The sequence below is a fragment of the Podarcis raffonei genome, chromosome Z, assembly GCF_027172205.1.
Source record: "Podarcis raffonei isolate rPodRaf1 chromosome Z, rPodRaf1.pri, whole genome shotgun sequence".
In the NCBI taxonomy this organism is placed as follows: domain Eukaryota; kingdom Metazoa; phylum Chordata; class Lepidosauria; order Squamata; family Lacertidae; genus Podarcis; species Podarcis raffonei.
The window spans coordinates 33,456,800-33,472,572 of record NC_070621.1 but is presented as its reverse complement, the minus strand read 5'-3'; the positions used below and the strand labels follow the sequence as shown (position 1 = coordinate 33,472,572).

At 46.5% G+C, this 15,773-nt stretch overlaps 1 protein-coding gene across 1 annotated transcript; it reads right to left on the bottom strand.

Annotated features, from left to right (window-relative positions):
- Window positions 1-9,753: 9,753 nt before the first annotated feature.
- PIN4 (peptidylprolyl cis/trans isomerase, NIMA-interacting 4) lies at window positions 9,754-13,005 on the bottom strand. The gene is made up of 4 exons (XM_053373224.1): window positions 12,879-13,005; window positions 11,841-11,914; window positions 10,828-10,947; window positions 9,754-9,931 (listed from the first exon to the last, which is right to left on the bottom strand). Exons 1-4 carry the CDS (start codon window positions 12,916-12,918, stop codon window positions 9,773-9,775), a joined length of 393 nt encoding a protein of 130 aa, XP_053229199.1. The 5' UTR covers window positions 12,919-13,005; the 3' UTR covers window positions 9,754-9,772.
- Window positions 13,006-15,773: the final 2,768 nt, after the last annotated feature.

Sequence of the window (15,773 nt, the reverse complement as noted above, 5' to 3'; positions counted from 1 at the left end):
TTGTTCCCTCCAAAATGTATCCTTTCTAGCTAGTTCCCTGTCCCTATAAATGTAGCTCTCCCCTCCTCAGTTCTCAGTCTTGTTTGCTTTAATAAAGAAGTGTTACTACAGAACTGTCTCCAGCATATTATGTCAAGAGAGCTGAAATCACAAACCCCATGTCACAACAGGTATGGTGCCTGCTGTTTGCAGTTCTGCTGCGGTTCCGCATCCCAGCCCCAGGGGTGAGTATTGGAGAAAACAAGAGCAGGGACTGGATCACTCAGACCTGCCCCCCGCTGCCCCCCTGGCTCTTTGCCCCCCACTCTGCAGTCCCAGATGCCAAGAAGCCCTCCCCTCACGAGGAACTGACAGCCTGACTTTTGCATTTCAGCTGCTGGAGGATGAACAGCTCTACCTCCTGGGGGTCATCCAGAGCTGCCAGGCAGCTGAGCTCAGGGGGCTCCGATCCCTGAAGTGCTCCAGGCAGGAGATGGCCCAAGCCATTCTGGTGAGTGATGGGGGGTGTGGAGGGAAGGGGTTGTGCATCTGCGGGGAAGAGGACCCTGCCGGCTTAGGCCATGGGGTTGCCATTCCCCTGCAAAGCTAAGCCTGGTGTTTGGGGTCGGAGCTGATTTTCCTCCTCTGTTCTCTTCCAGGACATCTTGGGGCCCTTGGAGCACTTCAGGGATCGGCCCCTGACCCTGGCCCTTGCCTTGGAGGCCCTCCTCCAGCTCAGGTGAGTGGGGTCTTTGGTGTGGACGGGGTTGTGGGTGGGGGGCAGAACTCCAGGGGGAAAGAGCAGGCGGGAGGGAGAAAGGGGCAAGGGAGACTCTAACTCTCTCCCTTTCATCTTTGCAGCACGATGAGGCCCAAATTCAGCTGCGATATGATCAGTGCCATCCTGCACAGGACGTTGGAGGCCATGCTGAAAGGGGCCAAGGAGGAGGAGGAGGAGAGAGAAGTATGTCCTTTGTTTTGACTTCCCTTCACAGGCTCTTTCTTCTTCTTCGTCACACACTTGCAGAATCCAACCCAGCATTCAAACTCTCTTCTCTCTTTTCTGCAGGAACTGAAGAGGCACTTCAGGCTTCTGCTGGGCAATCTCCTTATGGAAGCCCCCAACCCTGGCACCCTCCTCCACCTTCTCAGTGTAAGTGTCCCGATAGCATCAGGGGTGGTTTTAGGGTTGTCGTCCCCCCATCCCTTACCCAATGGACTGCCCCATTTCTGGGGCACAGAGCCTGTTTGGCCCCTAGTTTGGTCCAAACCCTCATGGTCCAGAAGTGCCAGGGACTTCGTGGTGGGGGCAGTGGGGGCCGCTTTGGCCCAGACTGGCCCCTGACTCTGAGACGCTCTTTCCTCCTGCAGGACCTCTGAGGATACGCCCTGGGGGAAAGTGGGGAGGCTCAAGAACTAGCGGCCAGCAGCATCTCTTTGCTGCTGGCCATTGCCCGGAAATACCCCAACCTCAGAGTACGTACCTCAGATGGTGCAGGGTGTGCCCCTGGGGGCCAGGACGAGGCCAGAGGCTTTTCCTGCCTCCTTTCCTGCTGCTGCCCTTCCACCTCTGCCCAGGAGGCTGCAGGGCCCAGGGAGGTCCTCTGGAACAAGGATTGGGCTCAAGACAGAGGTAAACCTGTCCTTCCTGACTTGGTGCTGCTTCTGTGCTCTCTTGCTCCCATCTGACCCCGATTTTTCTTTCCTCTGCAGATGACAGTAGTTCGGCCGGACCTGGCTTGTTTCCGCCTGAAGCCGAAAGAAGGTAAGCCCCACACCTTGGAGACAGCGACCTTTGACTAAAGGCCTGTGGGAAAATCTGATTTTCATTTTCATTCTCTTCTCATTGTCTTCCATCCAGATGACATCATCATTGAAGATTTATAGGTAGTGCAGACCTCGGGCTCCACTGGACACCAGAGAGAAGCGAACATCCAAATGCACTCAGCAGGTAAGACTTTCTCAAAAGCCCATCTGTAGTTAGAGATGCCCTGTTTCATCTGTGATAGAAGCAGGCACTCCTGGCGTCCTTCTTACCTTTTTTCTCTTGCAGGTGACAGAATGATGCCAGCAAGACCTCCTTCTCCATCTTTTCATGGGGGCAGCAGTGTCTGTGGGACCAGATCAGGTAGGGGGAAGCTGCCTTGTGGGCTCAGAGGCCAAGGGGTGGAACGATGTCATGGACTGGTTGGGCACAGAGGAATGGTGGGAGGAAGCAGCTGGAGAACCAGGAAGGGAAGACGTCTCAGAACCCAGGGGGTGGAGGGGGGACAAGGAGGAGCAGTCAGAGGGAGAAGAGGCCAGGGAACCAGGGGAGGGGAGCCAAGGGGTGTCAAACCCTCGGTGAGTGAGGGACTTTCCCCTGTCTCAGAAGACAGGCTCTGGCAGATGGAGCCCTACACAGATGCAGAGTGGAGTCCCTAAGATGGTTGGGTGGCATTTTGTAGGCCTCCTTCTGGCAACTCCTGCAGCCCAGCTGGTGCCTTATGCCTTGCTCTTATTTCCTTTGGAGCACCTCAGGGAGGCCGAGGTAGGAGTGTCTTGCTGTCTGGGCACAGGGTTGACACCTTTGTTTTGCAAAAGACAGGACAGGGCAGGGGACAGAGAGAGATCCAAAAGTTGTTAACATTATTTTGCCTCAAAAGATCTCACGGAATTTTGGGGTTTTCCATTCCTTAGGATATATGATCTACTCCCTATGTAACTCCACGTGTCGAGAAGAAAAAGAACTGCAAGAAAATGGAATAAAAATAAATATTTTTTAATGGATTTTGAATAAATGCACAATAAATTGTTACTGTTTTGAATTTCATTGTGTTATTGTCTTCCATTGATCTGGATACTTTTGTTGTTGCAGCCTGAAGTAGCATTAGCATTTTTTGCTGCTGCATCACTCTCAGGTTGACTCATGTTAAGCTTGTGGTCCACTAAGATCCCTAGATCCTTTTCCCTGCCAGCAAACCAGTGTCCCTCATCTTATATTGGTGCAGCTGGTTCTCCTGCCAAAGTGCAGAACCTTAGATCCCAAACTTTTTTCAAAGAGGGCCAGATTTGATGAAGTGAAGGGCCGTGAGGGCCGACCAGGTGCCAACCAAAATTGTTGACCTTTTTTTAGGATTGAAGTAGTGGAGTTTTTTTCAGGGTTGAAGCTGAGGGTTTTTTAGGATTTTACCCCACGAAATAAACTGCCACAGGAGCTGGATTCAACCGACCAACGGGCCAGATTAGGCCCTAGGCCCCCAAAAACAGACTTTGGACATGCCTGCCAGGGTTGGACTCAGACTCTCATCGCCTGGAGGGATGGCGGCTCCGTGAAGGAGAAAGAGGAGCTTGCCTGCACTGTAGACAACCAGTTGCATTGCTGAGCCACCCTGGCTCCCCAGAAGTGGGAGGAAATGTCCACAATCAATTTAGCAACACCTGCAACACAGCTGAAAATACACATTTTTGAAATCCATTTTGCTGCTGAAGCCCTCAAGTGTAGAACTACGGAGGGTCTGTTCACTGTTCTCACCCATCATTAGACCAGGACCACAAATTCTGCCTATTATGTGTACCCCATGATAGCCTTTCCCTGAATATGCCATCAGCAGCACAACCTTCCTTTTGGGGAACCTCTTCACCCTGTCCTCACTGATCTTGAACCGTTTTGTTTCATGCCTGTTTTCCTCCTGCTTTCCAACTTCTTCCACTGCTGCCTCTATGTTGCTGCAGCTGCTCTTCAGCCTCTTGGCTTGGTTGCCGGCCACGGTTCTCAATTCCTCGGCCACTGCAAAGCACTAGAAGAGATCATCCGAAAGCTAATGAAGTCCTTCATTTAAAGGGCATGTCAGCCATAGAAACCTTCTTTACACAGATATTGGATGGATCACTCAAAATCAACTGACAAAAGACAATTCCCTTAATGCAACCAAGCAAGTAAGTCCAAAAGGAGCTGCTGGGGTTTTTGGTGCAGTAATATCTGGAGAGATACAGATCACCCAGCACAGACAGGGAACCTGCAGCATCCAGATGTTAAGACTAGAAACCCCCGTCAGCCCCAGCCAGCAGAGCCAATGGTCTGGGGTGGGTGCTATTATTTATTAATTAATTTCATTTGTGAATCGCTTTCCATGAAGCATGATGAATTGGGAGTAGAACAAGATCCAGATCCAGAGGGCCACAGATTCCCCAACCCAGGACTATAGAAGCAACACTAGAATCCTCACCAGATTCTATATCAGAATTACCAGAGAATATATCCCTTTTGGCTTTGTAAGTTTTCACATGCAAGCCTAAATTCTGTAAGGGTAGAAATCAAATCTTCCAAGCTAGCATTGGCCTTAGCAAACTCCAACAACATCAAGCCTTTATCATTAACCATCATTTCAATGTGCTGTTTGGAACAGGTAAATTTGGGAGGGACAAAATGGTTTCAGGACTTTTTCTGTGCCCCTCCGACATGTGGTTGGTGTGTGTGTGCGCTTGGTACATTTATGAACATTTATTTTATATATGTACGGCCTTAAAATTCTTATAACAATAATAATATTTGATAATAATATTATAATATTAATGATATAAATAATTATTATTATTATTATTATTATTATTATTATTATTATTATTATTATTTATACCCCAGCCATCTGACTAAGGCTGCCAGAGACACTCTGGGCGGCTTCCAACATACGTAAAAACATAAGAAAACATTACGCACCTCACTATACAGGGCTGCCTTCAGCTGCCTTCTAAAGGTTGCATAGTTACTTGATCTTCTTGGCTCCAGGATCTCATGACTCCATTCTCTCACGTTTCTCTGATGAAAACAGGGACATCATACCACACCCTCCAACATTTCTCCAATGAAAATAGGGTCGTCCTAAGGAAAAGCGGGACTTTCCGGGATCAAAACAGAAAGCAGAATGGCTTCTGTAAATCCAGGAGTGTCCCTGGAAAGTAGAGACAAAAAGCATGAGGATCCGTGCTTCAGAACCACGTTTTTGGGCCATGATATGTTCAGGAAGCCGTGGATCCTAGCTTTTTGTGGTGCAGGTTATGCCCATGAGCATGATATGTAATTTGATGGTGAGTTTGGGGTGGTCCAATGCATAAAGTGTGAGGATCCATGAGGATCCGTGCTTCAAAACCACGTTTTAGGGCCACGGTTTCACCAGGAAGCTGTGGATCCATGATTCTTGTGGTGTAGGCTGTGCCCATGGTCATGATGTTTGATCTGATGGTGACTTTGGGCTGATCTAGTGCAAAAATCATGAGGATCCATGTTTTTTAACCATGTTTTTGCACCATTGCGGCCCTACAAAACAGTAGATGCATGATTTCTTTGATGCTGCCTACAGACTAAGACATGGTCTACAGTATCATGGCAGTTTTATTTAATTTGAATGAAAAAATCATATGAATTCATTAGGATCCGTTTAAAATCTGCTGGATCCACCTTTTACCCGTTTCCAAATTTTACAGTCACATACCCAACATACAACATAGAAACAAAATTCCAAAGAATCTCCTGGACTTCCCTCCTCTCCTTTGTGGGTCCTATTGTTAATCATTTCCTCCTGCATCTTTTATAATAATCCAAATCTTTTACCGCTCCATTGTGTCCCAAAATTCACTATTAAACTACAGTACAAGTGTTATTCCAATACCTCGCCATTTCTTTCTGGCTTCCCTTCCCACACCGATTTCTAGGTACAGCCTGACCATCTGCCATAGGGATTCCTTCATTGCAGAGAGTTAGTCTAGATGAGCCTCAGCATCCCTTCCAGCTCTATTAGTCTAAGTAGCATTTAAAATGTGGGGGGAAAGGGAGGTTGGCTTTTACAACCCAACTTATCACCAAGGGAGCTCATATTCCTTAAGTCCGTTGTCGGCCACAGAATAAAGGGTAGAGGCAGAAACCAGTTAAAGGAAAGCAAGGCAGATCTTTATTTTTCTCTTGCAACAGAGTCCCCACCCCACCCCTTTGCTAGGTGCTGAGGGGACCCAGAAAAAAAGGTGTGTATCAACTTTTAAAATCTTTAGAAATTGCCCAACTCCTTAGTCAAACCATCCCAAATCATAATACAAACGTCACAGAAAGAGGTGGCCTGAAACAGGGATTTGATAGTATTATGACTGTCTTGTCTGCCAGGATACCTGATGATGCTTGCTGATTGTCTTTTCCTGGCCAGCCTGAGCCATTCTTTAGGCAAGGCAAATGCCTTGGTTCTTGAATCCATTGTCACCCCTACCTTTATTCATACACAGAATATGCTCTTTTGACAGGTCTGCTTTTAACAGATACTTGCCAGACTGGTTTTACAGAGAGGTGGCAAGAAGTTTATCGCCAGTCTATTGGGAAATGTTTTATCAACAACTTCTTGCCATCCGTAGCATTTCAGCTCAGGTTTTACTGGTAAATGAGATATTTCACCAATAAATTGGTGGATTCATTGAGAAAACAAGGTGAAGTGAAAGCATCTCTGTAAAAAGGCACATCTGGATACTTTGTTACCATTTTGACAGAGTTATACAGTGATATCTCGGGTTACATACCCTTCAGGTTACATACGCTTCAGGTTACAGTCTCCACTAACCCAGAAATAGTGCTTCAGGTTAAGAACTTTGCTTCAGGATAAGAACAGAAATCATGCTCCGGCGGCGCGGCAGCAGCGGGAGGCCCCATTAGCTAAAGTGGTGCTTCAGGTTAAGAACAGTTTCAGGTTAAGTACAGACCTCCGGAACGAATTAAGTACTTAACCGAGGTACTACTGTATTGCACTTGCTATTTACACATAGGGGTTTGGGTGTTTTGTGGACATACATATATGTAGATACACTTAATTTTAATATGTCGTTATTTTTCCATACCAAAACTATACAGACACACTTTACAGATGCCAAGTTTCTCTCTACAGCCCACTAAAACAATGAAACACAACTGATCAGGAAGGTCACTTGGACAAGCACAACTGAGCGATTTGTACAAAAATGCAGTGGTTGTGGGGCCTATCCATGGTGAACTCCTATATGCAAGTTACTTCTGTAAAGGACATGATCTTTTGCAATGCACATTTCTAGTATGTTCTAACTGGAAGCATTTGCTTTCCTTTATTGCATGTGCAGCTTCAAATCTGTTTTAAAAGCATTGTCTTTGCTTGTCTATGTATAAGCCACAAATTCAGAATCCATCTATCAGAAGGAGGAAGAGCTCCTTCCTCAACTTGAGAATCACTTAGGACAGTTCCTGTGGTTCTCAGATGTCTGCATAACAGAGGCACACTCAGGCATTCAACCCTGAACCGAGAAACTAATTTGTACAACTGGCACCTGCATCTATCGGTGCACACTGATGTGCTTTTGTCCTGCAGAACCATTTGTATCTATTAATTAGGCCTGCCCTGGCCCTTCTTCCCAGGTTCTTCATGAAGGTGCTGGGATCACCACCATGCATTTATGTGAAGCCTTGCACAACCCTGTGAAAACAACTGCAATGTACTTCCAGTATATCTGAAGGAGCGTCTCCTCCCCCATCGTTCTGCCCGGACACTGAGGTCCAGCTCCGACGGCCTTCTGGCGGTTCCCTCACTGCGAGTGGCCAAGTTACAGGGAACCAGGCAGAGGGCCTTTTCGGTAGTGGCGCCCGCCCTGTGGAACGCCCTCCCATCAGATGTCAAAGCGATAAACATCTACCTGACATTCAGAAGACATCTGAAGGCAGCCCTGTTCAGGGACGTTTTTAATATGTGACATTTTAGTGTATTTTTCATCTTTGTTGGAAGCCGCCCAGAGTGGCTGGGGAAACCCAGCCAGATGGGCAGGGTACAAATAATAAATTATTATTATTATTATTATTATTATTATTATTATTATTATTATTCACATTTTGGAAAACTAGTCTGGACATTGAGTTTCAGCATGTAAGCGATAAAGCATTTCCTTCCTTGGCTATGTAGCTAAGACTGCCCAAGACTTAGACTTCTTACTTAGAAGTACATCTCTTAGAACTACATGGGATGAGCTTTCAAATAAAGATGCTGAAAAGTGGACCCCTCTCTGGAGATAAACCTGGCCGTTGTGGTGTAATTAACCCATTTTGGGTTTTATGTTTGGACGGAAGGGGAGAGGTGATTGTCAGTGTGGAGAGATAATGGAACTGAATGGAAACCTAGTTTGTAAGAGCTCTTATAGCAAGGCTTGTAAGAGTTGTTGCGGTCGCTAAAATAAAGTTCGGACAATGGTCTAAAGCAGGGAGGGATTTCTCAAGCCTGGTGACCAAATGAAGCCCCAGCCCTCTGGACTGTTCCCAGACCACAGCACACCTGTGTCAAACACTTCCCTGGCTCTGCTCTGCACTCTCAAATTATGTTTGACATTTGTTTAAATCTAACAACACAAAGGAAAAGATAGGGTGTTGTGCCTGGCTATAAACTCTGATCATTCTTTTTGCTAGCCAGCATGGATAGAAAGGGGCTTGCCTGTGTGCAGTAACTGGCCTACTGAACAAAGGTAAAATTATAATCCATTATTCTACCCACATTTCTTTCTGGCCCTGCCTACCACTGACATCTGGCCCCCAGAAGAGAATGTGGTCCTTGGGCTGTAAAAGGTTCCTCAACCCTGGTCTAAGGGCATATGATGCAGCTTTGTTACTGAAACTAAGCAATTTTAGCCATATAAACTGCATGCCTGGGAACCATGCAGAAACAGTCTTTAGCATTTTGGAAGGGTGGGGTTTGGGGGGAAGTAAGTGACACCCACAGTGCTAGAGTGAAGGCTTTCTTTGCATGCTTGAGATCCTAGGTTTTACTCCCTAACTTAAAAGTTTTTGGACTTGATATTGAATCATTAATGGATGACCGCAGGTCGTTCCCCTTCAATACCCTCAAAGAGTTACAGGGGGCTAGCCCCTTAGGCCCCATTTATCCCATCTGGGACCCCTCCTGAGGTGCCCTGAAGGCTGCTTGTCATGTTTGCTGCAAAACAATAAAAATAAAACATAGCCCTTTTTTACCGTCAGTTAGGCCAGCTTTAAAGAATTGCTGCTGTTGCTGCCACCTACCCAGGAAGAACAAAACACGTAGAAGAGCCCTGCTGGATCAGAGTAATGGTCCATATCTAGCCAAGCTCCTTGTTTCCCATCGTGACCAGTGAGATGTTTCTTCAGAAATCCACAAGCAAGGCATGAAGGTAACAGCCCTCTCCTGCTGGTGCTCCCCACAAACAGAGATATTCAGAGCCATGCTGCTTCTGATTCTGAAGGGACTGAATATCAAGACTACATACACACCCTACATTTAAAGCACATGAATCCCCCCAAAGAATCCTGGGAACTGTAGTTTAGCCACTTGCAGGGCTACAATTTCCAGTGCACTTCACAAACTGCAGTTACCAAGATTCTTTGGGGGTAGGAGGGTGCTTTAAATGTCTGGTACATACAGAGCCTAACCTCAGTGGCTAATTGCACTTACAACCTTATTGGCCATGAATTTGAAAGCTGTCTAAACTAAAGGCCAAATTAAAGGCTAAACCAAGAAGGAGGGAATGATGCACTTTCTCTACACCATGTATAATTTCATTAAGGTCTATCATGTCCTTCCTTGGGTGCCTCCTTTCTACACTACCCACCCTCAATGTTTCAGTTTTGATTCCCAATACACACACGGTTTCTCACCCCACCATGGTGTACACACACCAGCCTTGACACACCTAGGGAGGGTGTGTGGAAATCAACCTTCTATTTCTCACACAAGCATACCAAGGGTTTAAATGAAAGGGAATAAATTCCTAGCATCACAGAGAAACATTTTTTTTATTTACGCCCTTCAACCATTATGATGTGATAGCCAAACTTGGTTTTCACAGGAGGGTCTGTGTACACGGGCTTGTCCATACTGCTGACAGGCAAGGCGAAGGCTGCATCTTGGAAGGGCCCCACCATAGAGCCTCTGCTCATCCAGCCCAGATCTCCCTGGAAAAGAAGATCAATGGGAGACTGTTAAAGCCCTATAGCAGGGCTGTTGGGCAGATTTCAGTTCATTTAGTTTTTAGCAGAACTTCAGGGCCACCAACCAGAGCCAGGGTAGCTGTGGGGACGGGGCTACTGCTCCCCATGAGCCCCCACATTGTGCTGACCTTTTTGTACACATATAAATCCACATCTGAGTTACTACACATCAGAGATTCTAACAGTCTAATTTAGAAAGGGAGGAAGGAAGTTGTTGAAGTGGCTGCTATAACAGAAGTGAGAGTGAGAAGCCCTCACCAGTCTCCTGTACATCTTCCAGTGATCAACCAGGAGACCCAACCTCTCTTCTGCCCTTCCTTACTCTAAAAGGCACAAGCCCTTACAGCTGGATCTCAGTTCCCTCTCCAATATGCTATACCTTGCTTGCTTTCTGCATGTGCTCCTGACAAGCCTAATTTGCTTTTCCTGTAGGCCAGGTTGCTAAGATATCGTCAACATTTTGCTTAAGTTCGTTCTTCATTCCCTTTCACTCTCACCTTTCCAAGCCTCCTCACCTCCTGTGTCCTCTTCTGTTCGGATTTCCACTGAAAGCTCTTGAGGCCAGAGACCTGTCTTTTTTAAAACTCATTTTACTTCTGCAAAGTGCTGCACACACAGATTTCATTTGGCTCCGCCTCTGTGTTTCTGCTGCAGCTAAGCTTCACTCTAGTCTTTTAAATCCAGATCTCAACCAGCTCAGTGTTTCCAAATCGTACAGCAGAACAAGCAGGGAAGTAGCAAAAGCAAGACTATGGCACCTTGGCTGCCTCTTTCTCTCATGTCCTCAGGGCAGCAAAGGAAAAGCTGGCAACCACAGCAACAAGGTGGTCTGTCAGCGCAAAACAGAAAGAGGCACATACCCCTTGTCTGGCTTTGTCCTCGCTGTACTGAGAGGCTACTTCACTGAAGCGCACCCCAGCCTTGAGTTTTTCCAATGCCTCCAGGCATCTGCTATGCTTCTCACATAGAATATGCCTCACCTAAAAAAAAGCAGAATGCATATTAGACAAGCATACACCACTCTGGCAGAAGAGGTAACCCAGTCAGATGGGTGGAATATAAATAATAAATTATTATGAATTATGTATTATTATTATTATTATTCCTCAAGAGGTAATGCAACCAACAACAGCTCTGGCATTTGACTGTAATTTAATGTGGTTTACAGTACCCCATCTCACTGTAATAATTTATAAGATTAATTTATTATTTGTACCCCGCCCATCTGGCTGGGTCTCTCCAGCCACTCTGGGCGGCTTCCACAAAGACCAAAAATACACTAAGATGTCACACATTAAAAACTTCCCTGAACAGGGCTGCCTTCATATGTCTTCTGAATATCAGGTAGTTGTTTATCTCTTTGACATCTGGTGGGAGGGTGTTCCACAGGGCGGGCGCCACTACCGAGAAGGCCCTCTGCTTGGTTCCCTGGAGCTTTGCTTCTCGGGAACCGCCAGAAGGCCCTCAGCGCTGAACCTCAGCATCTGGGCAGAACAATGGGGGTGGAGACGCTCCTTCAGGTATACTGGGCCGAGGCCGTTTAGGGCTTTAAAGGTCAACACCAATACTTTGAATTGTGCTTGGAAACGTAGTTGTGCATCCCATAGCATTGAGTCATTAGTGTAGGGGAGAGGTGTTGAACTCCAACTCCCATCAGCCAGCAGTAGTCCAACAACATCTGGAGGGCCATAGAACCCCCACCCTCCTTGTGCAGACTGTTGTCAAGCTAGCTGTGTTGAGCGGCTAGAGATCAGGAAGCAAGTCACCCTCCCCAGTTTAGATGAATTACACTGTACATACATTCTTGTCTCTTTCTTGTCTAAAATTGCACCCCAGGGACATCATCCAAGGTGAAATGACACAAAACACCCACCTTCACACTGCTGCCACCTCCTTTGGGGCCCTGGGCTTTCTTATCTGCAGCATCACTGCCAGAGGATGCTCCACCTATGAAAACACACAAGGTCAGAGGCATCGGTGAGACACCCTGAGTACGCTATGACACCTTCCTTCCATAGTGCCAAGCCCACACCCTGTGCTCGGCTGTGTGTGCACCCTGTGCAGCCAAACTCCAGGTTGCCAGTCTCACAGTAATGCACAGAAGCATGCTAGACTTAAGCTGCTATAAGGCAAAGGCTGCTCACCCTACTTGAACCCAGGCAGGATGTGAAAGCGCACAATCACAGCACTGGGAACTTAATCACAATGAAAGCTTTTTTCTTTCCCCGTTCCTGTTTTGCTTGACACTCTGCCGGAAGAAGCATACTGTACCAGAGAGAATATGAAAAATTGCTCCCTGTTTTGTGACACTGGTTGGTCCTGATAAAAAGTATCCCCTCACTTTGTCGTGACTTATGTGTATCCGAACCGCTGTTCTGTACCATCTGCAGCTGGGGAGGAGGGCTCATGCCTCTCCAAATGCAGTACAATGGACACCATTACTGACCCTGCTGGCTGACTGGGGCCGATGGGAGTTGGGAGCATCTAGAGGGCCACAGGATTATATATCCTTGATCTGGGATATGCTGGTCCCAGCATACAAACCGGTCTCTTTGTGAGTCAAGGGGCTGGAAACCTATTAGGGCATGCCAGGTACGTGTGGAAAACCACATGTCTCGGAGATCTCTGCACGTCATCCTGGTGCTTAAATCTGCTTCAGGCCGGATTAAGATGTGCAGGGTTAGGCATGTCCTTCCAGAGAAGCTGGGGCTGGGGGGCAAGCAGAGACTCTTAGGCTGTACTGTCCCTTCTGGGAGAGTAAGGCAGAGAAGACAAATCAGGATTCCTGGTGTCCCTGTTGTCAGCACCTGGCTGGGGAGAAGGAAACTAGGACTCCTGGGTTCTCTGGTTGCAGCTGGAATTCATCCCATTCACCCCATCCCACCCCCAGTCAGCGCCCCCCATCCCTTACCCTTTCCCCCTTTGCCGCCGCTTTTCCCTTTCGGAGGCATCTCCAAGGCTTCTTCCGCCCTCTCTGAAGTGCTGCGGCGTCACTCTCCTCTGACGTCATGTCCCGCGACTCAACCGACCGGGCACCCCTTCCCCTTTGCGAAAGCGGACCAATTAGATGCCTGCGGGGCGGGGCTTCACAGCATCCGTCAAACGCATTGACAGAGCGAGGCAGCCCCTTCCCGGCATCGCCAACGTTCTGTCAAGTCGGGTTTCATCCTTTCAGCAAAACCATGATCACAGGCTTGTCGACAAACCCAGAGAAATGTGTTTGCTGCGGGCTGGCAAACGGGAGGCCGAGTGGACAGTCCTCCTTTGCTAGCCCCCGCAGTCGCCTACATGCAAGAGAGCTGAAGATGGCATACGTGGTTCCCTCTTCTCTCATGTTATATCCAGAAAAAGTTAGGTTGAGAGACGGTGGCTGGCTCTTGGTTCTCCAATGAGCTCCCTCAGAGTGGGAATTTGAACCCTGGTCTCTCCCAGGTCTTCCCCAACATTCTTTACTTACACTGTATTGGTTTGCACTGTGGTGCACTGAGGCAGATACACAAGGCTGCCATGTAATTATTGTAGGGTGCAAATACTGTGTGCTAATATTTTCAATATTTACTCACCACTTGAGTGGACTCTTCAGATTGGCATTGAAAATGCACCCAGGGTTCAGCTGGGGGTTTCAATACAAGTCCAAAGATTACAGCTGAGAGACAAAAATACTTTGAAAACATTAAAGTAGAAAATAAAGGAGTTACTGCTCTTTCTTCCATCTCCACCACTTCAGGAGGCCCCAAGACATAGATTTTGGGGTCCAGTCTCAGCATCTCAAGTTTAAGTCTCAGAGTCATAAGCTGGTCTCATGTTACTGTCTCTTTACCTTGGGTTGCTTGCTTCCAATCTTAGTCCTATTAAAAGCAGATCCATTGAAATTTATGGACTTGACTTAGATCCATTGATTTGAATGTGTCAGTTGTGAGAAGTTAGTTGGATAAAACCACTTGACTATAGTATTACATAGTATTATTTTAAAATACTAAACAAACCCAGCCATTTTGAAAGAGAAAATACTATTTATGTTTCCCTAAACTTCCATTTTCATCCAGTGGAAAAAACTGGATCCCTCCCCCTATGAAGAGAACCAATACTTTCCCCTTCTCTATGTTCCATTTTCCTGGGCCTTCACATCTTTAATTCCAACCCTTTACCATTGGGCTACAGCTCTGAGCCCTGTTTCAGTATCAGAAAGTATTTTAAGAACCTAGTAGTCCCATGACACCACTAGGTACAATCTTCCTTATCTGATATTTTGGTTTGGCCACAAAGAGTTTCAGACTTTAGAGTGCTGGATACTTGCCCAGCTGAATGGCAATGCTAAACCAAAATATCAGATAAGGAAGATTGTATTATTATATGCTTGCCTATGTTACCTGGACAGGAATGCGGGTGGCGCCGTGGATTAAACCACAGAGCCTAGGGCTTGCTGATCAGAAGGTTGGCGGTCAAATCCCCACGACGGGGTGAGCTTCCGTTGCTCGGTCCCAACTCCTGCCCACCTAGCAGTTCGAAAGCACATCAAAGTGCAAGTAGATAAATAGGTACCGCTCTGGCGGGAAGGTAAAAGGCGTTTCCGTGCGCTGATCCGGTTTGCCAGAAGCGACTTAGTCATGCTGGCCACATGACCCGGAAGCTGTACACCAGCTCCCTCGGCCAATAAAGCGAGATGAGCGCCACAACCCCAGAGTCGGTCACGACTGGACCTAATGGTTGGGGGTACTTTACCTTTACTATGTTACCTGGACCCTTAAAAACAATCTTCCACCTAGCGTAATCTAACATTACAGAGGGCAGTACAGTCAAGTCCACTTTAAACCTAAATGAGAAAAAGCAGGGCCTTGAAGTTGCCCTTTAGCATCTGGACAGCAGACCAACCAGGTGTACAGGTTACCTGGTCACTGTCTTCCTCAAATACTAAGATGAATTTATTTGTACATTTTTGAATTTGTATGTATGTATATAAATTAGCATATGCACATGTGTCCTTGGTTTTGTTTTTATGGTGATGCAGATATTCTGGCAATCTATAAGCGGCCATCCAATGTTGCCTGAAGACATATGATCTCCATCAGAGGCCCTGCTGCTCTGTGCCATTGTTGCCTTCGGATGCAGAACGGGGCATTTTTTAATACAGTCTCTAGTGCCTGCCATACTTGCCTGCCTTTGGCAGAGCAGCTTATTTATTTGAAGAGGCATTTTGTGTTTTTACTGACTGCTGTGCATACAGAGTTAATGAACTGTTGCCACTTCTGATAATGCTTCTTGTTTAACAGTGATCATTTTAATATTTTAAACAGCTTGTTTTATGTTGTATTAGTTGGACTCCAGTAGCCACTTTAAACAGAAAAATTTTAATGCAGAAAACACATGGTAAAATATGAAAATGAATTTCACATGGCCTAGCAGGAGTTTCTATGGCCAATCTATTCTTACTGCTATCTTTCCCAGTGTAGAGTTTAATAATCAGGGCACAGGAAAAATTGACCTATGGTACAAGCTACCTGCAAACTACCCTGTGATCTTCAGATGAAGGGTCATATAGAAAATTAATAAAGAAATGTTACAAGTGTGTAATTCATGGTCCAGTAGTATCAGAATTTAATTAATGCTTAGAGTGTTAAAACTGGGTGCCAGACTCATGTTTTAAGTTAGGTGCTAGACTTCTAAAATCCATGGATCCAGTGAGTGTTAGAATATAATTCAAGCTTGGGGTGCTAAGACACTTCTAATCCCTGGAATCAGCAAAGTGTCAACAGCTAATTAAGTCAGATTAGTCTCCTGTGTTGTTGCAACTGTCTAAGGTGATAAG

Excerpts from the sequence above, each read along its gene's own strand:
- PIN4 (XM_053373224.1), bottom strand. The coding sequence starts at position 12,918 with ATGCCTCCGAAAGGGAAAAGCGGCGGCAAAGGGGGAAAGG. Across the intron at positions 11,915-12,878 it reads CGGCGGCAAAGGGGGAAAGG|GTGGAGCATCCTCTGGCAGT; the intron begins GTAAGGGATGGG and ends GTGTTTTCATAG. Across the intron at positions 10,948-11,840 it reads GAGGTGGCAGCAGTGTGAAG|GTGAGGCATATTCTATGTGA; the intron begins GTGGGTGTTTTG and ends GCTTTTTTTTAG.